At 40.9% G+C, this 25823-nt stretch overlaps 1 protein-coding gene across 1 annotated transcript in view; it reads right to left on the reverse strand.

Annotated features, from left to right (window-relative positions):
• Positions 1-4307: 4307 nt before the first annotated feature.
• The window catches only part of tmem70 (transmembrane protein 70), a 29656-nt gene continuing 8140 nt past the window's right edge, over positions 4308-25823 (reverse strand). The window contains exons 4-6 of the mRNA XM_073065124.1: positions 19508-19766; positions 9986-10088; positions 4308-8623 (exon numbers count right to left, since the gene is read on the reverse strand). Coding sequence (XP_072921225.1) covers positions 8190-8623; positions 9986-10088; positions 19508-19766 — 796 coding nt within the window. The 3' untranslated portion in view covers positions 4308-8189. The remainder of the gene's footprint in view (positions 8624-9985; positions 10089-19507; positions 19767-25823) is intronic.

Raw genomic sequence — 25823 nt, forward strand, 5'->3', positions numbered from 1 at the left:
GCCCAAATCATCATAGGCAAAGCCCCCACCCCCCCCCACCATTGAGTACATTTACATGGAGCACTTCCACAAGGAAGCAGCATCAATTATCAAATATCTCCTTCATTGTGGTTATGCTTTTTTCTTGCTACTATTATCAGGTAGGAGGCACATGAGCCATAGGACCCAAACCACCATGTTCAGAAAAGTTATTACCCTGCAACCATCAGGGCTCCTGAACAGGTATGGATAACTTCAGTCGCTACTCTTCTGAACTGATTCTATGATCTACAGAATCACTTTCAAGGACTCTTTACATTTTATATTCTCAGTCTTATTATTTTTATTTTCACTATCTGTCTTGTTTACCACAGTGGTTTCTTGTTATCCATGACTGTTTATGCAGTATTTTGTAAATTATATTGATTTTTCTTCCATGTAAATATTTGCAAGAAAATGGATCTCAAAAAGCAAACATTCAGGAAAAGTGATGCGGAATGCCAGGTATGGGTGCTTAAGGCAAAGACGATACTAAATTTCTATGAATTGTGGGATAACACAAGATTCCCTAAGTGTGCAACATACATGTAGCTGATATATTTAAGACATGGCTGGATAGATTTTTTACATAGTAGGGGAATTAAGGGTTATGGGGTAAAGGCAGGTAGGTGGAGATGAGCCCTTGGCCAAATCAGCCATGATCTTATTGAATGGTGGAGCAGCTCGATGGGCCAGATGGCCTACTCCTGATCCTATTTCTCAAGTTCTTCTGTATATGAGAAAGACTGCAAAATTCTATTAATTTATTCAAGACAATTTCCTCTAAGTTAGTTCCTATTGGAGAAGTTTTCTACAAATATTTGTTGACAGTACATCCAGATTATCCAATCTACAGACATTAAAATTACAATATTATAGGCCATTTTTATCTTACCAGTCTTCAAGCTTGCTTTTCTAACCACCTGCATGCCTGGGACCCAGTCACTCAGCACACCACTGGGAGATGGAATCGCAGGGCTTTTTACACCAGCAGGTGAATATCAGCATTCAGCGCTTCAACTCTACCAAGATTTTCTGTACCCAGCTGGACCAATTACCTCACCAATATGGTAAGGTATCTCAAGCTATGCTTTTTCCAGGCATGGTTTATGACTCATTTTGGGACTCCTGGGCAGGGTGAGGAGAAAATAAATTTGGATAACATTATCCATACAATTCTTTACTCAAGATACCAGTCAACAAGGTGGTGGTTTTTTGACCTTTTTTCTGCTGTCTTTTTTTTTTGAAGCCAGTGATGAAGCCATTCTAAAACAGAATACCATTGAGGGATGGTACTACAGGCTTTCACATTAACCATCTGACGAAACTAAGGAAATTGTACTCATCAGTGCACGTACAAAGGGCTGAGCACAGCCTCTGTCATGTTCTAGCTAACATTGAATAGAATGGGGTCAGTGCAAGGAGTTTGTGACAAACTACAGGCAGTGTGGTTGCAAATTAATGAGGAATTGTTGACAGGTGTCCAATTGCATTTCAGAACCCATTTAGAAGTTCACAAAGATTCCGCACATCTAAAACTTTGAAAAACTTCTATAGATGTGTGGAGGAGAGTATGCTAATTGGTTGCATCACAGCCTGGTATGGAAACACCAATGCCCTCAATTGGAAAATCCTACAAAATCACGGGTAAAGCTCATCTACACAGAGCATTGTCATGGGAAAGCATCCATTATCAGGGACCCCCACCATCCAGGTCATGCTCTCTTCTCACTGCTGCCATTGGGAAGGTCGTACAGAGGCCTCAGGACCCACAGTTTTACCCATCAGCCATCAGGCTCTTGAACCAGAGAAGACAACTTCACTTCCCCATCACTGAACTGCTCCCACAACCTATGAATAAATTTCAAGGACTCTTCATCTTATGTTTTCCACATTTATTTCTTATTTATTTATTTTCCTTTCTTTTTGTATTTGCAGTTTGTTGTCTTTTGCACATTAGTTGTCCATCCATTTGAGTGTGGTCTTTCATTGATTCTATTATTGTTGTTGGATTTATTGAGTATACTTGCGAGAAAACGAATCTCAGGGTTGTATACGGTGATATATATTAAATTTGATAAATTTACTTTGAACTTCAAACCGAATTGGGAAGCAATTTTCAACAGTATATCAATTACAAGAGGTGCTAAATAATGGCAACTTTCCAAATTCACTGCAGAGATGCTACAAGGAATCCCAAGAACACCCCTGGAGGGAAAAAAAACAATAATTTTCTCACTTATTTGTAATGGTCCCTGATCCAATATTCAATAAATGTACCCAATTAACTACAATTATCAAAATATTAAATGACACATACTCTAATCCAGCTTCCTTGTTCACTGCCCAGCCATATCTAATAACAACTTAAGTTTATTGCACAAGAACATGCAATCAAAACTTGATAATTACTGATAAACACATTTGAAGTATAATAATGACCCCGGACTATTTTTTCCAATTGTTGAGCTCATGTAAATATATTTAAAGAGAACACAAAGGGTGAGGTTTTCATATATATAAAGATTTGCTGTTCATGGTGATACAATAACTAAATTTTCAATGTGAAATCATCTACAATTTCACTGCCTTTCAGACCCAAGTGCAATGTGTAGTACAAATGAGGAAATTATCACCAAACAGATGCACAATTATCAAGTCATCAGAATGTCAGTGAAGATTCATCGCCAGCTAAAATATAACTAGATTTTTAAAAGAATTTTCAGATACTAATAGGATTCTTACTACTGTCAGAAAAAAAACATCTGACATCCAGAAGAAAAATACCTGTTCAGAGTTTGGAGAAACAGAAGAGCTTGAATTTCAAAGCAATTAATTCACTATGAAATAAATACAAATATGAAGTGGATATGACAGCAATCAATAGTTAGAAAATTATTCATCGCAAGTATTATGGTTTAGTCTTGTGCTCCTCTCCCAAATTTGAGAAACTAAGTTTCATAGCTATGCGATATGTTCTACAATTTAAATATATTCAGCATCTTGATTGATTCCTGGGATGGCAGGACTTTCATATGAAGAAAGACTGGATCGACTAGGCTTATACTCACTGGAATTTAGAAGATTGAGGGGGGATCTTTTTGAAACGTATAAAATTCTAAAGGGATTGGACAGGCTAGATGCAGGAAGATTGTTTCCGATGTTGGGGAAGTCCAGAACGAGGGGTCACAGTTTAAGGATAAAGGGGAAGCCTTTTAGGACCGAGATGAGGAAAAACTTCTTCACACAGAGAGCGGTGAATCTGTGGAATTCTCTGCCACAGGAAACAGTTGAGGCCGGTTCATTGGCTATACTTAAGAGGAAGTTAGATATGGACCATGTGGCTAAAGGGATCAGGGGGTATGGAGAGAAAGCAGGTACAGGGTTTTGAGTTGGATGATCAGCCATGATCATACTGAATGGTGGTGCAGGCTTGAAGGGCCAAATGGCCTACTCCTGCACCTATTTTCTATGTTTCTATCTTCATATGAAAAAGGTGATAATTAATGTGTTTCCACCACCTAGTGGCAAAAAACTTAAAACATTTGCAGATTTAACACTGCAGACAATATCTATATTTCAGAATTGCTTATTTTCACTGTAGTAAAACATAAACCATCATATAAAAATTGCCATTAGCAAAGATGATCAAATAAGCAATATAATTTGGTTTAGTGGCAGAGCAATGCCAAACAATGTGCCTCATTTCCTCAAATGGCCTCAACCAGCTCTTGCAAATGCCTTTAAACAAATGATTTTTCAAATAATGAGCTACATTCTTTTTATTTATTGATAAATTTACATGTATCACCAGGAGCAATATTATCACTGATCTTAATTCTTTGATTTGATTAACTATAAAAAAGTATGTAGAGCAACACACAAAATGCCGGAGGAACTCCGCAAGTCAGGCTGCTGACTCTTTTCCATTGATGCCGCCTGACCTGCTGAATTCCTCAGAATTTTGTGTGTGTTGCTTTGAATTTCAAACATCTACAGATTTTCTTGTGTTTGTGAAAAATGTAGAGCTGGAATGGAGTAGAACAGATTAAATGTGCCAGATTTCCCGTCTCTATGTCCCAAAAATAGAAGCTCAAGTCTGTTTAACACAACAATTATGACCAAAAATGGCTTTAATTTTCAATTAATACATAAATATTTAACTTCCTTCTTTTACCAATAGCCTGAAAGTTCTTCATCCACAAATTACTGGATGATTACAGGAGAAGTTTTTTCTTAAAATACTGGAGCAGGGAGCTTTGTTACAACATGGGAAACAAAAAATTGAATTGTATTGAATTGAATGAGCTTTATTGTCATTATACATAGGTACAATGAAACTCTGTTTGGCTTCCTCTCAGGCACTCAAACAAAGTGGTAGATAAAAACAAGACAGTAATAGAAAAACAGTATTAAATAGATAAGTAGCAGAAAACAAGTTACAGCAGCACCAGAATGTCACAGTAATGCACAAAGTGCCATTAGTGCAAGTATTTGAGTCCTTGTGTGTGCTCACAGTTTGTCACTGTTCTGTGGGAGTGGTGTGAAGGAGGCCACAGCTCTGGGGTAGAAGCTGTTCCTCAGTCTATTTGTTCTGTTAGTGTCCTGAACCTTTTGCTGGATGGAAGTGGGTCAAACAGGGAGTGGCCGGGGTGTGTGGAGTCTCTGGTTATGCTGATTGCTTTCCTCCTGAGTCTGCTGGAATAGATGATGTCCAGTCCTGGGAGCTCCATCCCATATACTTATTAAATACTACACTCATACAAATATAATTGAATTTCTATAAAGGAATTATACATTAACACAGGTAGTGAGGTTTATTACAAATTCCCAATAATCAACCTAGATTTTTCCTTGACTCTTAGCAGATTGCTCAGCCAGCTGGTGGAAATGTGAAGGTACTATGAAATGCTTGCCTTCCCTGCCAGTTCAAAGTGTTCAAGTTAAATAGAGAAAAGACAAAATGATCTTTCAGAATAACACAAGTGAAAATAATAAGGGCAGAAGGCAGGAGAATGGGGCTGAGAGGAAAAATGGATCAGCCATGATGAAATGGCGGAGCAGACTCAATGGGTGAAATGGCCTAATTCTGCTCCTATATCTTATGGTCTTAAAATGCTACACTTAGCAGTCAGGTTTCAGAGGGCATGGATATGACAAATGGAATCTCTCAGATAGAGTGAGATTTCACAATCTCTACAACACAAAATCAACTCGCTCTCCCTTTCGCAGTTCTATCAAAGGATATACAACCTGAAAAATTTAACCATTTCTCTTTTTGCAAATGGTTCCTGACCAGCTAAGTGATTCTAGCACTTTCTGCTTTTAAACAACACACACAAACTGCTGGTGGAACACAGAAGGCCAGGCAGCATCTATAGGGAGAAGCACTGTCGATGTTTCGGGCCAAGACCCTTCATCAGGACTAAGGGTTGTTTGAATTTCCAGCATCTGCATATTTCCTCGTGTTTGCACTTTCTGCTTTTATTTCAGATTTCCAGCATCTACCATTATTATTAATTTTTATGGTAAAACAAAGTCTACTTAGGAAAGGGCAATATATACAAAGGCAAGCATGTACAACCAATTAGAGACAGCAGGAAAAAAATGAACAAAGACCAGTATGATTGCTCTTAATCCGAATGTGTGCAGCAACCAGAAGATAGTTGAATTTATAGCACAAACAGAAATAAATAGGTTCCAAGAAACATTGCAAACTGTGATGGCAAAGTAACCAAGTTTGCGAAGTAAATGTTAAGAGTATATTTAATGGAGACACAAGAGACTGCAGATACTGGGAAATGGTCAAACAGCATCATTGGAGGCAAAGAGATATTTGATATTTTGGCATAACTCCAAACATCTAATAATATTTTGCTTTTACAGAAGCTGCTTGACCAATTGAGTTTTTCCAGCAGTGTTTTCTCCCCCACAAGAGGATATTTAAGCTTTAAAAGAGAAGAAAATTGAGAATTAGGAAGGGCAATCCAGATATTACTGGATAAAGGAGGGATCTCAACAAGCAACAGTGGGGGGTGGGGGGAGAGAGAGAAATGACCTGAAAAAATTGCAAGGAGCTGAAAACATTGGTGGTAGCTGAAAATAATCCCCCAAATAGTAATAGCACTGAGCATAGTACATGCTAGGAATTTAGAAGTGCATTTAATAAGGATTATGCAATACTCATGGGAGATTTTAATCTATTTGGAGACTGGGCTAACCAGATTATTAGTTGTGTGGAGGATGAATTCATGGAATATCTCAAGCATGGTTTCCTACAGCTGTACGTGAACAAACAACCACACTATAGCTCACCTAACAGCAGTACCAAGGAAAGCACCTCTATTAGGGAAATGATAAGCGGGCACTTAGTAGATAATAGGATTGGACAGAGTCAACTTGGAGTCACATGATGAAAATGTTTGACTAAATTGTTGGGACTTTGTTTCTAACTCACAGAAAAGGATAAACCAGTTTCATACTTGTTTTATTAAATTCCAGAAAGCTTTGGTTAAATATCAAGTGAATATTAAACATGATATAGGGTAACACCCTGAACTTGTCTGACAACTAAGACAAAACAACAGAAAGCTGTAACCAGAAGGGTACCACATGAAACATTGCATTAAGTTGGTCACATGACTTTTCCTGCATTACAGCAATCAGCAAATGATGCAGAGTCCACCACTTAGTCAGCCTGCTGAAAATCATACGATATAGGAGCAAAATTAAGCCATTTGAGTCTGCTCCGCCATTTCAACATGGCTGATCCATTTCCCTCTCAACACCAAACTCCTGCCTACTCCCCATCTCTTCATGCCTTGACTAATTAAAAATCTATCATCCTCTACCTTAAATACTGTATACCTAATGAATTGGCCTTCACAGCCATTATGGTGGTGAATTCTATAGATTCACCATTCTCTGGCTAAAGAAATTCCTCCACATCTACATTCTAAATGGGCATCCCTCTATTCTGAGTCTGTGTCCTCTGGTCTTAGACTCCCCTACCATAGGAATCAGCCTTTTCACATCCACGCTAATAAGGCCTTTCAACATTTGAAAGGTTTCAATGAACTCAAGTCTGGCAGTACTGTGGGCACTTACTCAAGTAGCAAATACTGTGTGTTGCAAATTTATAAATGGGCGAACATCAGTTAGGCTATCTGGACCTGTACTTTGGATGAAGTTGGTAATTTACAAATACACACATTAAGTAATATCAATAGTTTATACAAGCCAAAGAAGGTTCCTTTGAAGCAATTTCTTACTATTTTGTAGATTAGCAAATTAGGAAGGGCAGAGGCATCAGCACTGAACTTCAAAGCGAATGGTCCCAAGTTCAAATCCGTCTGGCTCCTTGAACACTTTCCATCCATGCTGGGTTGAGTGTCAAGCTAGCAACTTGGCCACATAAAAAAAAGTCAAAATGCTACAGAAATGGTAAAAGTGTGACCCAATGCACAAGGCACGAAAAGGAACAACACAACAAATTGGGCTCTATCACAAGCCTACAGTTTTGAACCCTACACTTTTGTATTGAACCTATTCCAAGATCAGAAAGAATGAAAGTAGTATGGGAACAGTGAGATGAAGAGTTGCTCCTCATTCATTAAGTTCTAACAGACACATCCTTATAAAATCAAAAGACACCCAATGGAATCTCTCTTTTGGCCCTCCTAGTCTTTTCAGCTCTCAGTATTAATTGCAGAGGCCCAAGCACATTTTATTACTGATCCTACAAAACACAGTGTGGAGGATATTAAAGTTGAAAAAGAAATAATCATTTTCAAATGATACAAGCATTTCCTATTGAGCAACTTCATTTGCTGCGGTACATCTAAGAATAATTCACAAATACCGTTTAAGCATTTTAGAAACAAAGCTAAAATTGAAAACAAAAATTCAGCAGGTCAAATACTAGAACTGTCCACAGCAATGATTTTGATGAAGCTCCATGAATCCATAGCATCAAAGCTGCTGAACCTATTGTGTATTTTGATTCTTCATTTGCATTTCAGATCGCTAATATTTACATTTTTAAAAATACAATATATAGTAAGTTCTAAGTGTATAAAACTAAAAAGCATTACCAGGTCCAAATGTTTAAAGAATTTTACTATGTAAACAAACTGTACACACAACCTCTTCACCCCGATCTCATTTCATTATCACTTTTGTAAATCGTCCAAATCAAAGGAAAAGGGTCGATCGTAACCCATAAGGTGATTATAATCATTTGGGTACCAGAAAAGCACTGGATTTACTAACATTGATTTCTTATTTGCATAGAATGTGGTGAACATCTTGCTGACTCCAGGAACTTCTACATCCTTTTGATGGAAAATGGTTTTCTTCTGTTGGAGGAGGGCGTTGTAAGTGACTGCAGTGTAATTGTCAGTTTCCGCATTGTGATATAAGTGAATCACATAACCTCTAGTGAGGAGATGCAATACCACGGGATTTAAAAAAGTAAATAATCCAATTATGCCACAGAATGCTGCTTGTAATGCAGGGCTCTGAATTCCAAGGCCAGAGTGCAGAATGACATAGGGCATCATACAACAACTGAAAATGCTGGTGGAGTAAGAGAAGAACTTCACACCTGGAAAAATGAAAGTTATATATTTAAATGATTAATCAAGTTTACAATTTTAGTAGAAGGCTAAAAACATTTCTGCACAAACATAATGAACCATTTCAGCAAATCAAACACAAGAAATTATACTGCTTTACATTTATTGAATGACCAAATACTTGAAATTAACTGGTGCAGGAAAGGTGTTACAAACTTTGAGAAAAATACAGGTTGCATTTAGTCCTTTAAAAACTGCGTGATAGGCAGGAAGCAAACAGTGGGCATAAAGGGAGCCTTTTCGGATTGGCTGCCGGCTTCTAGTGGTGTTCCACAGGAGTCTGTGTTGGGACTACTACTTTGTACATTATAGGCCAATGATTTGGATGATGGAATTGATGGTTTTGTGGCCGAGTTTGCAGAAGATACGAAGATAGGTGGAAGGGCAGGTAGGGTTTAGAAAGCAGAGAGGCTGCAGAAAGACTAGGACAGAAGTGGCAGATGAGATAGTGTCCGGAAGTGTTTAGACATGCCCTTTGGTAGACAAAATATAAGTGTAGACTACTTCCCAAATGGAAAGAAAATTCAAAAGGGTGAGGTGGAAAGGGACTTGGGAGTCCTCGTGCAGGATTCCCTAAAGATTAACTTTCAGGTTGAGTCGGTGGTAAGGAAGGAAAATGAAATGTCAGCACTCATTTTGAGAGGACTAGAATATAAAAGCAATGATGCAATTCTGAGGCTGTAAAAGGCACTGGCAAGGCCTGACCTGGAGAATTGAGAGCAGTTTTGGGCCCTTTATCTTAGGAAGAATGTGGGTGAAATTGGGACAAGGTTCAAAGGAGGCTCATGAAAATGTTTCCAGGATTAAAAGCATAATCCATTGAAGAGCATTTGATGGCTCTCGGCCAATACTAACTGGAATTCAGAAGAATGACGGGCGTTGAAAAGCCTCTCCTGTGGAGAGGTTGTTTTCTATGGTAGGGAAGTCTCAGACCAGAGGACACAACCTCAGAATGCAAGGACATCCATTTAAAACAGAGATGAGGAGGGATTCCTTTAGACAGAGAGTGGTGAATTTGTGGAATTCATTGCCACAGGCAGCTGTGGAGACCAAGTCATTGGGTATATTAAATGGACAGGTTGATAGATTCTTGATTAGCCAGGGCATAAAGGGTTACATGGAGAAGGCAAGAGATTGGGGCTGAGAGGGAAATGGACCAGCCTTCATGAAATAGCAGAGCAGACTAGTTGGGCCAAATGGCCTAATTTTGCTCCTATCTCTGATGGATTTATAGCCTTAAAATTTTCTTATTCATACACACAATTTCAGGTATTTCTCCTATTCTAATCATTTGTCATCAACAATAATCAGAAAGTAAAGCTACCCCTTACCAAATACTGCCTTGGCCAAGTTTCCAGTGTAAATCAGTCGCCCCTCCCCAGTGTTTTCATCTGAACAAAAATAACGAAAATGTTGACTGCATGCAAGGTTAACCTGCAAAAGAAAAGAAAAATTCTTACAGTATCAAATAGAATCAAACCATGTCAAACACAATAGCCGGGATCTTTCAGCTGGAAAGCAAACAAGTGTGGATGCTGGAGAAAGAGTTAGCATTTAAAATTCATTCCAAAGAAAATGTCACTGGCCCAAAAAGATGATGTTTATTTTTCATACATGTTGCCCGAGCTCCTAAGATTTTCCTGTTTTATTGATGGTTCTTTTAATTTCTTTAATTTATATAAGTGGTAAGTTACAAAAGTCTTCAGAACTTCTTTTAACTAAATAATATATGCTAGGAAACAGAATTTTAAATCAAGTTACTCTCAACAAATAATCAAAGGCTAACTCTAAAAAGGGAAATCTCCCCTTTTCCTTTAACATAGAGCCTCATTCTCAAATCAGAATGTCTTATCCCATCAAGCTCAAAGTGAGCTGGCTATGTCTTTCAGGGTCCTGCCCAGAGTGAGTTTCTGATTTCAATTTCTCCTGCTCTACCTGAACATATTTTCCTTAGCTCAGCATCAATGTTAAAATTAAAGAGCATGTTTACTTAGAATATTAGCATCAATATACCCTATTTAAGGCACAAGAGAGAAGGTTATAGAGCAACTGAAAGGTCTGAAGCTGGATAAGTCACCTGGACCAGATGGTATACACTCCAGAGTTTTGAAAGAGGAGGCATTAGAAATGATCTTTCATGAATCACTAGATTCTGGAAGACAGGAAAATTGCAAAAGTCAGTCCACTCTTCAAGAAGGGAGAGAAGCAGAAGAAAGGAAACATCATTTAGTCATTAAAGATGACTATAAAAGATCATTAAAGGTAACTTTTAAAAATCATTATTAAAGATAAGGTCTCAGTACGTGGAGGCACATGATAAAAAAGGCCATAGTCATCATGGCTTTCTCAAGGGAAAAATTTGCCTGACGAATCTGTTGGAATTCATTAAAGAAATAACAAGCAAGATAGACAAAAGGAAATCGGTTGATGGTGTGTACTTTGATTTTCAGAAGGCCTTTGACAGGGTGCCACACGAGGCTGCTTAACAAGCTGGGAGCCCATGGTATTACAGGAAAGATAAAGCAGTGGCTGATTGCGGGAGGTAAAGAGTGGGAATAAAGGGAGCCTTTTCTGGTTAGCTGCCAATGACTAGTTGTGTTCCACAGGGGTCTGAGATAGGACCGATTCTTTTTACATTATATGTCAACGTTTTGGATGATGGGATTGATGGCTTTGTTGCAAAGTTTTTAAACAATATGAAGACAGGTGGTGGGGCAAGTAGTTTTGAGGAAGTAGAGAGACTACAGAAAGACAGACAGATTAGGAGAATGGACAAAGAAATGGCAGATGGAATACAGTGTCGAGAAGAGTCATGCATTTGGGTAGAAGAAATTAAAGTGTTGACTATTTTGTAAATGAAGAAAATTTTTTTAAAAACTGAGGTGCAAAGGGACTTGCAAGTCCTTGTGCAGGATTCCCTAAAGGTTAATTTGCAGGTCGAGTCTGTGGTGAGGAAGGTATTAGCATTCATTTCAAGAGGACTAAAATATAAAACAAGGATTTAACGTTAAAGCAAGAGTCGAAGAGGGAAGTAGTAAAGGCATCTCAGAAAGAAGCGGGTTTTTCGGGGAAAAGAGGCTAGACTGCGCAGGCGCGTGATGTAGTGCACCAAAGGTTTAAAAAGGAGAGGAATTTTTCAACGGTATTTTAAATCAAAGCAAGAGGCAAAGAGGGAAGAAGTAAAGGCATCTCGGAAAGAAGCCGTTTTTTAAAATTGATCGGGGAAAAGAAGCTAGACTGCTCAGGCGTGTGACGTTGCATTCCAAAGGTTTAAAAAAAAGACAACCATATACAGCGGCCATCGTCGGAGTGGACTGAGGCAGAGTGGGATGGCTTTGGCTCAACAGGCAGAGGCGAGGTTTGAAGCGCATGAAAGTCGGCCTCTGAGATCAGCGGGAGAATTTAAAAAGCGAGCAGAGGCTGGGGACGAGCTTCACTCCAAGTGAGGTAAGGCCGGGTAAACTCCTTTAATTAATTAATTAGCATAGGAGTAGGTAATGGAGGCAGCAGTTAGGGCAGTTGAGTGCTCCATATGCAGTATGTGGGAAGTCAGGGCAAGCACAATTGTCCCTGATGACTACACCTGCAAAAGGTGCATCCAGCTGCAGCTCCTGACAAACCATGTCAGTGAGCTGGATGAACTTTGGATCATTCGGGAGGCAGAGGAAGAAATAAACAGGAGTTACAGGGAGATAGTCACCCCTAAGAGTCAGGAGACAGATAGCTGGATGACAGTCAGGAGAGGGAAGGGGATTAGACAGAATGAGCAGAACACCCCTGTGGCCGTTCCCATCAATAATAAGTATACCGTTTTGGATACTGTTGGTGGGGACAACCTACCAGGGACAAGTTGCAGTGGTTGCGTCTCTGGCACTGAGACTGGACCCTCAGCTCAGAAGGGAAGGAGGGAAAAGAGGAGAGCAGGAGTGATCGGGGATTTGATAGTTAGGAGGCCAGATAGGAGGTTCTGTGGAAGAGATCGAGAATCCTGGATGGTCTGTTGCCTCCCTGGTGCCAGGGTCCGCGATATCTCAGATCAAGTTCTCAGTATTCTCAAGAGGGAGGGTGAGCAGCCGGATGTCGTGGTCCATGTAGGGACCAATGACATGGGTACGAAGAGTGAGGAGGTCCTGAAAGGTGAGGTTAGGGAGTTAAGCGCCAAGATAAAGGACAGAACCTCCAGGATTGCAATCTCAGAATTGCTACCAGTGCAGGTAGGTTGAGAAATAGTAAGATAGCACAGATCAACACGTGGCTGAAGACATGATGCAGGACAGAGGGCTTTAGATTTATAGATAATTGGGCAGTTTACAAAGGAAGGTGGGACCTGTTCTGGCAGGATGGTTTACATCTGAAGTGGAGGGGGACAAATATTCTTGCAGGTAGGTTTGCTAGAGAGGCTCCAGTGGATTTAAACTAGATACGAGGGGGGAGGGGAACCAGAGTGTAGGAACAGATGTATGGGAGAAGGAAGAAAAAGATAGTAAAGTTGTTTGCACCATTAGAGATAAACACAGAGGAAGAGGTGGATAATTTCTTAAATGCATTTATTTTAATGCTAGGAGCATTGTAAGAAAGGTGGATGAGCTTAAAAGCATGGATTGATACCTGGAAATATGATGTTGTAGCTATTAGTGAAACATGGTTGCAGGAGGGGTGTGAATGGCAACTAAATATTCCTGGATTTCGTTGCTTCAGGTGTGATAGAATCGGAGGGACAAGAGGGGGAGGAGTTGCATTGCTTGTCAAAGAAAATATTACAGCGATGATCTGACAGGATAGATTAGAGGGCTCATATAGAGAGGCTATTTGGGTGGAATTGAGGAATGGGAAAGGTGTAGTAACACTTATAGGTGTGTATTATAGACTACCTAATGGGGAGCGAGAATTGGAGGAGCAAACTTGTAAGGAGATAGCAGATATTTGTAGTAAGCACAGGGTTGTGATTGTGAGAGATTTTAATTTTCCACACATAGACTGGGAAGCCCATACTGTAAAAGGGATGGATGGTTTGGAGTTTGTAAAAAGTGTGCAGGATAGTTTTCTTGCAGCAATACATAGAGGTACCAACTAGAGAAGGGGCAGTGTTGGATCTCCTGTTAGGGAATGAAATAGGTCAGGTGACAGAGGTATGTGTTGGGGAGCACTTCAGGTCCAGTGATTATAATGCCATTAGTTTCAATATAATTATGAAGAAGGATAGAACTGGACCCAGGGTTGACATTTTTGATTGGAGAAAGTCTAACTTTGAGGAGATGCGAAAGGATTTAGGAGTGGATTGAAACAATTTGTTTTATGGGAAGGATGTAATAGAGAAATGGAGGTCATTTAAAGGTGAAATTTTGAGGGTACAGAATCTTTATGTTCCTGCAACACACACAAAATGCTGGTGGAACACAGCAGGCCAGGCAGCATCTATAGGGAGAAGCACTGTCGACATTTCGGGCTAAGACCCTTCTCTCAGCCCGAAACATCGACAGTGCTTCTCCCTATAGATGCTGCCTGGCCTGCTGCTTTCCACCAGCATTTTGTGTGTGTTGCTTGAATTTCCAGCATCTGCAGATTTCCTCGTGTTTTCTTTATGCTCCTGTTAGGTTGAAAGGAAAGGTTAAGTTTGAGAGAGCCATGATTTTCAAGGGATATTGGAAACTTGGTTTGGAAAAAGAGATCTACAATCAATATAGGCAGCATGGAGTAAATGAGGTGCTCGAGGAATATAAAGAAGGTAAGAAGAATCTTAAGAAAGAAATTAGAAAAGCTAAAAGAAGATACGAAGTTGCTTTGGCAAGTAAGGTGAAAATAAATCCAAAGAGTTTCTATAGTTATATTAATAGCAAAAGGATAGTGAGGGATAAAATTGGTCCCTTAGAGAATCAGAGTGGACAGCTATGTGTGGAGCCGAAAGAGATGGGGGAGATTTTGAACAATTTCTTTTCTTCGGTATTCACTAAGGAGAAGGATATTGAATTGTGTAAGGTAAGGGAAACAAGTAGGGAAGTTATGGAAACTATGATGATTAAAGAGGAGGAAGTGCTGGCACTTTTAAGGAATATAAAAGTGGATAAATCTCCAGGTCCTGACAGGATATTCCCTAGGACCTTGAGGGAAATCAGTGTAGAAATAGCAGGGGCTCTGACAGAAATATTTCAAATGTCATTAGAAATGGGGACGGTGCCGGAGGATTGGCGTATTGCTCATGTTGTTCCATTGTTTGAAAAGGGTTCTAAGAGTAAAGCTAGCAATTATAGGCCTGTCAGTTTGACGTCAGTGGTGGGTAAATTAAGGGAAAGTATTCTTAGAGATGGTATATATAATTATCTGGATAGACAGGGTCTGATTAGGAACAGTCAACATGGATTTGTGCGTGGAAGGTCATGTTTGACAAATCTTATTGAATTTTTTGAAGAGGTGACTAGGAAAGTTGACAAGGGTAAAGCAGTGGATGTTGTCTATATGGACTTCAGTAAGGCTTTTAACAAGGTTCCGCACAGAAGGTTAGTTAGGAAGGTTCACTCTTTAGGTGTTAATATTGAAGCAGTAAAATGGATTCAACAGTGGCTGGATGGGAGATGCCAGAGAGTAGTGGTGGATAACTGTTTGTCAGGTTGGAGGCCGATGACTAGTGGTGTGTCTCAGGGATCTGTACTGGGTCCAATGTTGTTTGTCATATACATTAATGATCTGGATGATGGAGTGGTAAATTGGATTAGTAAGTATGCAGATGATACTAAGATAGGTGGCATTGTGGATAATGAAGTAGGTTTTCAAAGCTTGCAGAGAGATTTAGGCCAGTTAGAAGAGTGGGCTGAACAATGGCAGATGGAGTTTAATGCTGAAAAGAGTGAGGTGCTACACTTTGGTAGGAATAATCCAAATAGGACATACATGGTAAATGGTAGGGCAATGAAGAATGCAGTAGAACAGGGTGATCTAGGAATAATGGTGCATAGTTCCCTGAAGGTGGAATCTCATGTGGATAGAGTGATGAAGAAAGCTTTTGGTATGCTGGCCTTTATAAATCAGAGTATTGAGTATAGGAGTTAGGATATAATGTTAAAATTGTACAAGGCATTGGTAAGGCCAAATTTGGAGTATTGTGTACAGTTCTGGTCACCAAATTATAGGAAAGATGTCAACAAAATAGAGAGAGTATAGAGGAGATTTACTAGAATGTTACCTGGGTTTCAGCACCTAAGTTACAGAGAAAGGTCTTTATTCTTTGGAATGTAGAAGGTTGGGGGGGGGGGACTTGATAAAGGTATTTAAAATTATGAGGGGGATAGATAGAGTTGACATGGATAGGCTTTTTCCATTGAGAGTAGGGGAGATTCAAACAAGAGGGCATGAGATGAGTTGAGTTAGGGGGCAAAAGTTTAGGGGTAACACGAGGGGGAATTTCTTTACTCAGAGAGTGGTAGCTGTGTGGAACGAGCTTCCAGTAGAAGCAGTAGAGGCAGGTTCAATATTATCATTTAAAGTAAAATTGGATCGGTATATGGACAGGAAAGGAATGGAGGGTTATGGGCTGAGTGCAGGTCAGTGGGACTAGGTGAGAGTAAGCATTCAGCACGGAACAGAAGGGCCGAGTTGGCCTGTTTCTGTGCTGTAATTGTTATATGATTATATGGTTGAGACTTTATAAAGCAGTGGTGAGCAGATTTGGGCCCCTTAGAAAGGATGTGCTGAAACTAGAGAGGATTCAAAGGAGGTTAACGAAAATGATTCCAGGATTGAATGGTTTGTCATATGAAGAGTATTTGACAGTTCTGGGCCTGTATTCACTAGAACTCAGAAGGGGTGAAAGGCCTTGATAAAGTGGATGTGGAAAAAATGTTTCCTATGGTGGGAGAGTCTAAGACCAGAGGACACAGCCTCAGAATAGAGCGGCATCTGTTTAAAAATGGAAATGAGGAGAAATTTCTTTAGCCAGAGTGGCAAATCTGTGGAATTCTTTGGAGACCGAGTCTCTATGTATATTTAAGGCATGAAGGAACATGGGGAGAAGGCAGGAGATATGGGCTGAGAGGAAAATTGAATCAGCCATGATGAAATAGCAGAGCAGACTTGATGGGCCTAATGGCCCAATTCTGCTCCTTTTTCTTATGGTCTTAATGGTATTGCAATAGGGTAATACACGTACAAATTATGTCACTGACATTACAGAAATATTCACACAGGTCTTTTAGCTTACATGCCCTGGCCAGCTCTTTGCGCACATAATCCAAGCATCTCTGTAGCCTTAAAAATCACTTTCTAGTCTCAAACCTGTCCTCATTTAAGCTCTTAAACAAGGGAAGCTGTATCAAAGTTCAGGACTGTAACTCTGGAGATATGGACCCATTCAGCTGTAGGCACTCTGCAGAATACTAAACTAAGTCAGGAATATACAAGGAACAAGAATACATCAGAATCAGTAATATCAGAGCTGAACTATTGGCAGAGGAGAGATTTGTGAACAGGGATTCAAAGATCAATAAGTGCAGGCAAGCAGAACTGTACAGCGGTTAACCATAGTAAGTAAAGCTCAAGTGTAGTGGTAACAAACAATAACTGGCATTTATACAAAGCCTTTAAATAACTAAAATATCCTTATGCACAGTTCAGACACAAGCTTTAAGGAATATCTTCACAAAGTGATGGCCAGGTTTATGGATAGTCACTGCTAACAACCAACAAGTGATTAAACTCATTCATATGCAGGAGGCCAGAGTTTAAGTACAGAAATCCTGGAAGATTTGGCACAAAACAAAAGATTCAAGACCATGCAAGAACTAGAAAAGCAGTATCTAAAAACTTAAAAGTTAAAACATTGATAATTTATTGGTAATGTACAGTACTGTGCAAAAGTCTTAGGCACATATATGTAGCTAGGCTTCCGAAAACATTTGCTCAGTCTGACTGTGTTTGTCAACATGGAGTGGAAAGTGAGATTGTAAACCTGGTGGGAGCAAGGGATGTTGGGAATGACAAGGGTGGTGCGCCATGGGAAGGGTATAGGACAGGTGGTAGAGGTGTGCCAAGGACAGGGGTTGGCATAGGAGTAAACACACCTAGCCCTGAGATACCGGGCAGGTAATTTGATTCCAAACAATTGGTTTATTGATCATTACAGAATGGCTCTCTGGTGCTTCCCACTCCCTGCCCTTTCCCTTCCCGTTTTCCCAATCACAATTCCACCCTCACTGCCCTCTTTCCACTCTCAGTCCACAATAGGGACCATATCAGAATCAGGATTATCATCACTCACATACATCATGAAATTAGTGTTTTTGTTTTGCAGCAGTAGCAGTACAGTGCAATACATAAATTACTGCATAATCATACAAAAGTCTTAAGCACACCAGCTATTTATACATGTGCCTAAGACTTTTGCACAGGTCAGAGAGCACAGGAATAATGATTGAAAGAAGCATGTTGTGAGTTGAATTACAACCTGCAGAATTTTGACCAAGAAATTTATGGAGAATGGAAGGTTTGCCAGCCTTGCAAAAGAATCTAGCAATACAGATAATCATTTCAGCAAGAAAAGTAAAATAGAGGGGTTAGTAATGGCAAAGCTCTCTCAGGCTCAACACCAAGCAAAAGCCGCGACCTCAAGCAATTGCCAGAAGATGTAGTTAAGAATGAAGCAACTGGAGTGCTGGGAAGAGATGGTAGACGGAAAGCAATGACATCTGCCTTCCCAACATGCAAGTGGCAAAACCTGTTTAAGCTTTGAGACTATCTGAAAGTCAGCAGTAGGATCAAAATAAGACATTAGAGCTGAATTGCAGAACCTGATACTCTAAACTGATATTGGAAAGAGGTCCTGGAGTAGATCTTTGGAGGATTTCTGAAGTTATAGAATGGAAGGAGGAAAAGAAAATATTGCAGATTAATAGAAACATTGAAAACCTACAGCACAATACAGGCCCTTCAGCCCACAAAGTTGTGCCGAACATCTCCCTACCTTAGAAATTACTAGGCTTACCCATAGCCTTCTATTTTTCTAAGTTCCATGTACCTGGCCAAAAGTCTCTTAAAAGACCCTATCGTATCCGCCTCCACCACCGTTGCCGGCAGCCCATTCCATGCACCCACCACTCTCTGAGTAAAAAACTTACCCTTAACATCTCCTCTGTACCTACTCCCCAGCATCCTAAACCTCTGTCCTCTTGTGGCAGCCATTTCACCCCTGGGAAAAAGGCCTCTGAGTATCCACACTATCAATGCCTCTCATTGACAAATTGCCAAAATACAAGGATGGGATTGCACTGGAGTGTTGCTGAGGGGATTTACCACAGTTGTGCCTGGATTGGAACATATCAGCTATAACAAAAGACTGGAGAAGCTGGGTTTGATTTTCCTGAAAATGTAAACAGTTGAAGAATGTTCTAATAGAGACAAAATTATCAAGGCTGCTAATCAGAATCGTTTCCCCCAGTGTGTAAACGAGGGGATTAGCGTTGCACAGAAGGGCTTTGACCAAATGCAGGAAACTGGGATTAGGGTGGATGAGAATGATTGGGACTGGGTCAAAGTGCCAAATTCGGTGCTGTAAATCTCCGTAACTATGGATAAGGACGGAGACAGATAACAAGAGTACCACCCAGCTACACAAAGCGGTGACAAAAAAAAGGAAATGCAGTCAACATTAAGACGCACAAAGGTGCCAATATGTAACTGGAATGGATCAGATAAATGCTCAGCACTGTGTTCCAACCTACAAATATGTATCGTCGACTATGTCAAAAGTTGACTGTAACCTCCAAAGATCAATGGTTCCCCGGTGTTAACGGGTGCTGAGTGAGAGCCAGAACGGCACGGTGACCAGGACTCCTCTCTAACCTCTGCGCCGCCCACCCATCTTTTACCTGGGCACCAATACGGCTGGCTGCGACCTGGGGCCTTCCCAAAACCTCCGACCGCCCTCTCTCCAGGACCTGGTGAATAGAGCCGCTTTTGTTGCCACTAATGACACAGAAGGACCTGGCGGCTGCATACGCATATCCCGCCGTCGCCGCTCTCCCCGTAAAACCGGCACCAGATCGCAAAACCAGGGCTAACGCCGCCATACTCATTGAAGGAAGCTCCCGCTGCGCGCTGCCTCCAAGCACGGGGCCACAGCATTGGCTGTTGGTATTCGCCAACCACGGCTAAGCTTATAGCAGTAGGTCCGCCCCCTCCCATTCAGACCTTTTGCTGGAATGGGATCCTATTGGAGCTTCAGCTTTTTCTCTTTCCACCACTACCGCCTCGGATCGTGAAGTGGAGAGTGTACTAATAAATCATGATTAATGTAGTTAGCTGAATGTATGCTATTTTATTTACTTTCACATATAAAGCAGTTTACATTCCACCTCAGGCCAATGTCAAGCAGGCTTTAGATAATCTGAGTATTGGGACCAACATGCACGAAACAGCTCACCCTAACGCTTTCACATCGTTTGGGGAGATTTTAACCAGGCCAGTCTGAAAATATGACCAAGCAACTACCATCAACAGATCACTTGCAATACCAGAGAAAACAGCACAATGGACCATTGCTACACCACCATCAAGAATGCCTACCGTGCTATTCCATGCCCTCACCAGGAAGTCTGATCACCTGGCTGTACATATACTCCCTGAGTATACACAGAGACTGAAGACTGCAGCACCAGTAGTGAGGACCAAGAAAGTTTGGACAAGGGAAGCACGGGAGCTCCTACAGGACTGGACTGTATTCAGGGAAACATCTCTGAATCTGGATGAGTATGCTGCAGTCGTTCAGACTTCATTAAAACCTGTGTGGATGAATGTGTGCCTACAAAGACTTACTGCACATTCCCAAACCAAAAGCCATGGACGTCATCTGCTGAAAGCCAGATCTGTGGCATTCAAGTCTGGCAACCCAGGCCTGTACCAGAAGACCAGGTATGACTTGCAGAAGGCAATTTCAAGGGCGAAGAGACAATTTCAAATGAGGTTGGAGGTGACATTGGATGCACAGCAACTCTGGCAAGGTCTGCAAGACATTACTTCCTACAAAGTGAAACCCAATAGCATGAATGGCAGCAATGCTTTACTACCAGAGGACCTCAATGCCTTCTATGCAGCTTTGAAAGGGAGAACACAACTACTGTACAGCTGTGAAGATCCCTGCTGCACCTGTTATCTCTGTCTCAGAGGCCAATGTTAGGCTGTCTTTAAAGAGAGTGAACTCTCACAAGGCAGAAGGTCCTGATGGAGTACCTGGTAAGGCTCTGAAAACCTGTGCCAACCAACTGGCAGGAGTATTCAAGGACATTTTCAACCTCGCACTGCCATGGGCGGAAGTACCCACTTGCTTCAAAAAGGCAACAATTATACCAGCGCCTAAGAAGAATAATGTGGGCTGTCTTAATGACTACCATCCAGTAGCACTCATATCAACAGTGATGAAATGCTTTGAGATGTTGGTCATGACTAGACTGAACTCCTGCCTCAGCAATGTCCTGGACCCACTGCAATTTGCCTATCACCACAATAGGTCAATGGCAGATACAATCTCAATGGCTCTCCACTCTGCTTTAGACCACCTGGACAACACAAACACCTATATCAGGAGGTTGTTCATTGACTATCGCTCAGCATTTAATACCATTATTCCCACAATCCTGATTGAGAAGTTGCAGAACCTGGGCCTCTGTACCTCTCTCTGCAATTGGATCCTTGAATTTGTAACTGGAAGACCAATATCTGTGTGGATTGGTGATAACATATCCTCCTCACTGATGATCAACACTGGCACACCTCAGGGGTGTGTGCTTAGCCCACTACTCTACACACTGTATACCCATGACTGTGTGGCTAGGCGTAGCTCAAATACCATCTATAAATTTGCTGATAATTCAACCATTGTTGGTAGAATCTCAGGTGGTAACAAGAAGGCATACAGGAGTGACATATGCCAACTAGTGGAATGGTGCCACAGCAATAATCCGGCACTCAATGTCAGTAAGATGAAAGAGGTGATTGTGGACTTCAAGAAGGGTAAGGAACACATACCAATCCTCATAGAGGGATCAAAGGTGGAGAGAGTGAGTAGCTTCAAGTTCCTGGGTGTCAAGATCTCTGAGGATCTAACCTCAATATATTGATGTAGTTATAAAGAAGGCAAGACAGCAGCTATACTTTATTAGGAGTTTGAAGTGATTTGGCATGCCAACAAGTACACTGGAAAAACCTCTACAGCTGTACCGTGGACAGCATTCTGACAGGCTGCATCACTGTCTGGTTTGGAGGGGCTACTGCACAGGACTGGAAGACGCTGCAGAAGGTTGTAAATCTAGTCAGCTCCATCTTGGGTACTAGCCTACTAAGTACCCAGGACATCCTTAGGGAGTGGTGTCTCAGAAAGGGAGTGTCCATTGTTAAGGATCTCCAGCACCCAGGTCATGCCCTTTTCTCACTGTTACCAGGTAGGAGGTACAGAAGCCTGAAGGCACACACTCAGCGATTCAGGAACAGCTTCTTCCCCTCTGCCATCGGATTCCTAAATGGACATTGAACCATGAACACTACCTCACTTTTTTTTTCATATACAGTGTTTCTGTTTTTGCACATTTTAAAAAATCTATTCAATAAACATAATTGATATACTTGTTTATTTATTATTTTATTTATTACCTTTTTTCCTCTGCTAGATTATGTATTGCATTGAACTGCTGCTGCTAAGTTAACAAATTTCACGTCACATGCCAGTGATAATAAACCTGATTCTGATTCTGAAATGCTGGAGGAACTCAGCGGGTCAGGCAGCATCTATGGAAAGGAGTGAACAGTTGACTGCTTGACTGGTGAATCTGTGGAATTCTTTGCCAGGTCTTTATGTATATTTAAGGCAGAGGTTGATATATTCTTGATTGGTCAGGGCATGAAGGGATAGGGGGGGGGGGGGCTAGGGCAGGGTAGGCAGGAGATTGGGGCCAAGAGGAAAGAATGGGGGAGCAGACATGTTGGGCCAAATAGCCTTACTCTGCTCCTATTTCATATGGTTTATATCTTTCTATTGATACTACCCAATCTGTTGAGTTCCTCCAGCATTTTGTACCTGTTACTCTGGATTTCCAGCATCCGCAGAATCTTGAGTTTACTTTCACTCCATTTCTTTGAGTTCACACGTGACTGATGGAGCCAATGTGTGAACCACAGTCACTACTGCAGTGGATCAGGAGAGCACGGGATGGGCTGTATTATGCTCTTTCCACCACTTGTGCCTGCTGTCAACTCATAACCTTATAGGTCTCCACTTCTATGCTAGGCATTCCCAGAAACTGCGATGATGTCTTATGTTTTCAAAGAGGCTTTCAGATTCTTAAATAAACCTTTTCCTGTCTACTCTTTGACAGAACCTGATAACAGACTATCCATATGGTATTAGGCATGTCTGAGAATGATTTGAACCAATGCTAGGGTGTTGGTCCAAAAAACTGCATTGATATTTATTTTCTTATCCTGCAAGTGGATTTGAAGAATTTTGTGCCAACAGGGGTAGAATCTTTGAGATAAATATTTTTGGTAGTGTAATGTTCAGATGCATATAGGAATATGAAGATTATTATAGCCTGGTAGATGGTGTGTTTTGTGCCCAATTTGATGACTTGAATGCACTTTGTGTCAGATTACTAAAAGGGGGCACATTGAAAGTGATAATGAATTTCATCATCTGTGTTTGCTTTATGAACCAACAGCTCTTCAGCAGAGCCAGTCTCGGAGTATACCAGTCTGAAGCAAGACTCAATCATTTCCCTGAGAGACCTTTTTGCCTCAGTACTGCACCTCACCTCCAGCAAACTTCCAGTTAATAGGAACTATTATAGGCGGATATGATAGGGTCTTTTAAGAGAGACTTTTGGACAGGTACATGGAACTTAGAAAAATAGAGGGCTATGGGTAAGCCTAGTAATTTCTAAGGTAGGGACATGTTCGGCACAACTTTGTGGGCCGAAGGGGCTGTATTATGCTTTAGGTTTTCTATTAATCTGCAATATCTTCTTTTCCTCCTTCCATCCTATAACTTTAGAAATCCTCCAAAGATCTACTCCAGGACCTCTTTCCAATATCAGTTCAGAGTATCAGGTTCTGCAATTCTGCTTGAATGTCTTATTTTGATCCTACTGCTGACTTTCAGAGTCTCAAAGCTTAAACAGGTTTTGCCACTTGCATGTTGGGAAGGCAGATGTCATTGCTTTCCGTCTACCATCTCTTCCCAGCACTCCAGTTGCTTCATTCTTAACTACATCTTCTGGCAATTGCCTGAAGTCCCAGCTTTCGCTTGGCGTTGAGCCTGAGAGAGCTTTGCCATCACCAACCCCTCTATTTTACTTTTCTTGCTGAAATGATTATCTGTATTGCTAGATTCTTTTGCAGGGCTGGCAAACCTTCCATTCTCCATAAGTTTCTTAGTCAAAATTCTGCAGGTTGTAATTCAACTCACAACATGCTTCTTTCAATCATTATTCCTGTACTCTCTGACCTGTGCAAAAGTCTTAGGCACATGTATAAATAGCTGGCGTGCTTCTGTATGATTATGTAGTAATTTATGTATTGCACTGTACTGCTGCTGCTGCAAAACAAAAACACTAATTTCATGATGTATGTGAGTGATGATAATCCAGATGAGATCCAGAAATATGTAAACACTTTCTATAATAACAGTATGGAATCAGTCATTTGTATATTAGTTTCTATAGACAGACTACACATCATTCAACAAAACACATAGTATGCAACTGAAAGGATAAAGAAGTCATTGAGATCTTACTCTGGCAGTCTAATTTTTATTTATTTATTGATATACAGTGTAGCATAGGCCCTCCTGGCCTTTTGAGTTGTGCTGCCCAACTCATAATGAAAGCAAACAGGGTATTTAGCCAAAGAGGGATCTAAACTCAGGCCGGGGTAGCATGAGTAATAGGCTCTGCGGTTCCTGTCCTTACTGGGGCAGTCACTGTTCCCACTATGAAATACTGCCCTGCTCTCATTCGGCACAAGACTGGGACTAAATTTGCAGGACTACCCAACTAAACTGAATCATCCCATTCTTTTCTATTTGAAAGGGTCTTGAAGCTAATCACGACTTTTCTGTACTGTCTATATGCCATCAACGTTTTTTTCAAAGAGAGCTTCTGTGGTTTAGCTGCAACTCTGCCAAGTCTAAACCATTATTTTACTTTGCAACACATACACACACACACAAAATGCTGAAGGAACTCTGCAGACCAGGCAGCATCTATGGAAAAAAGTACAGCTTGACGTTTTGGGCCAAGATCCTTTGGCAGGACTGAGTTCCTCCAGCATTTTGTGTGTGTTTGGATTTCCAGCATCTGCAGATTTTTCTCGTTTGTGATTTTATTTTGTATCTTATATATCCCATTTTTTCCAGTTCTGGTTTCTCCTTTTTCCTAATTTGTTACGGCACTCAGTCAAATTCTTGGACCTCTTCATGCACTGTACCTTAAACATCATATCTAGTCTAATACTCAAACAGTGTGAGAATACTGGACATTGGCCCAAAATGAGCCCTCCTGTTCACTGTCTCCTCTACTGCTCTGTCTGGGACCCACTATCCACAGGCTACTGCTAAGAACCTACAGCCTCAGTGAGTCGACAAAGGCAGTTAGGCTTTGGGGACAACAGGAGATATGCTATCCAGTGTCATCAGTGAGTATCATTTGCTCCATTGTCCCCAAAACCTAACTTTTTGCATAAGGGGATGAATAATCACCTAATTGATGGCTAACCTGCAGAGCATTCCCATCACTTTTGCCTTTATTTCTGTATCAAAACTCAGTTGTTTATCTCAATTCCATTGGGTGAATGCTGGTACAACAATCTACAGAAGGACCTCAAGGATACAACAGACTGTATATGCTGGAATCCAAAACAACACACAGACTGCTGGAGGTACTTAATGAGATGAGCAACCCCTGTTGGGAAAAGAACTGGTGACATTTTGGGCCAGGCACCGCATCAAGGTTTAGATAGAAGCGGGAAGCGTGGGGTTGAGTTGGAGCACCATCAGGTTAGAGGCTGTGAAGGGGAGAAAATGATCCCACCGTGAACAGCAGATGAGAATAGTCCATTTGCATTAACTTGCAAATATGGAATGATGGGCCCTGCTTATGTTTCAATGAGTTCACACAATTTCCCCCATCCCAACATCTC

This window comes from Hemitrygon akajei, chromosome 1, assembly GCF_048418815.1.
Source record: "Hemitrygon akajei chromosome 1, sHemAka1.3, whole genome shotgun sequence".
In the NCBI taxonomy this organism is placed as follows: Eukaryota; Metazoa; Chordata; class Chondrichthyes; order Myliobatiformes; family Dasyatidae; genus Hemitrygon; species Hemitrygon akajei.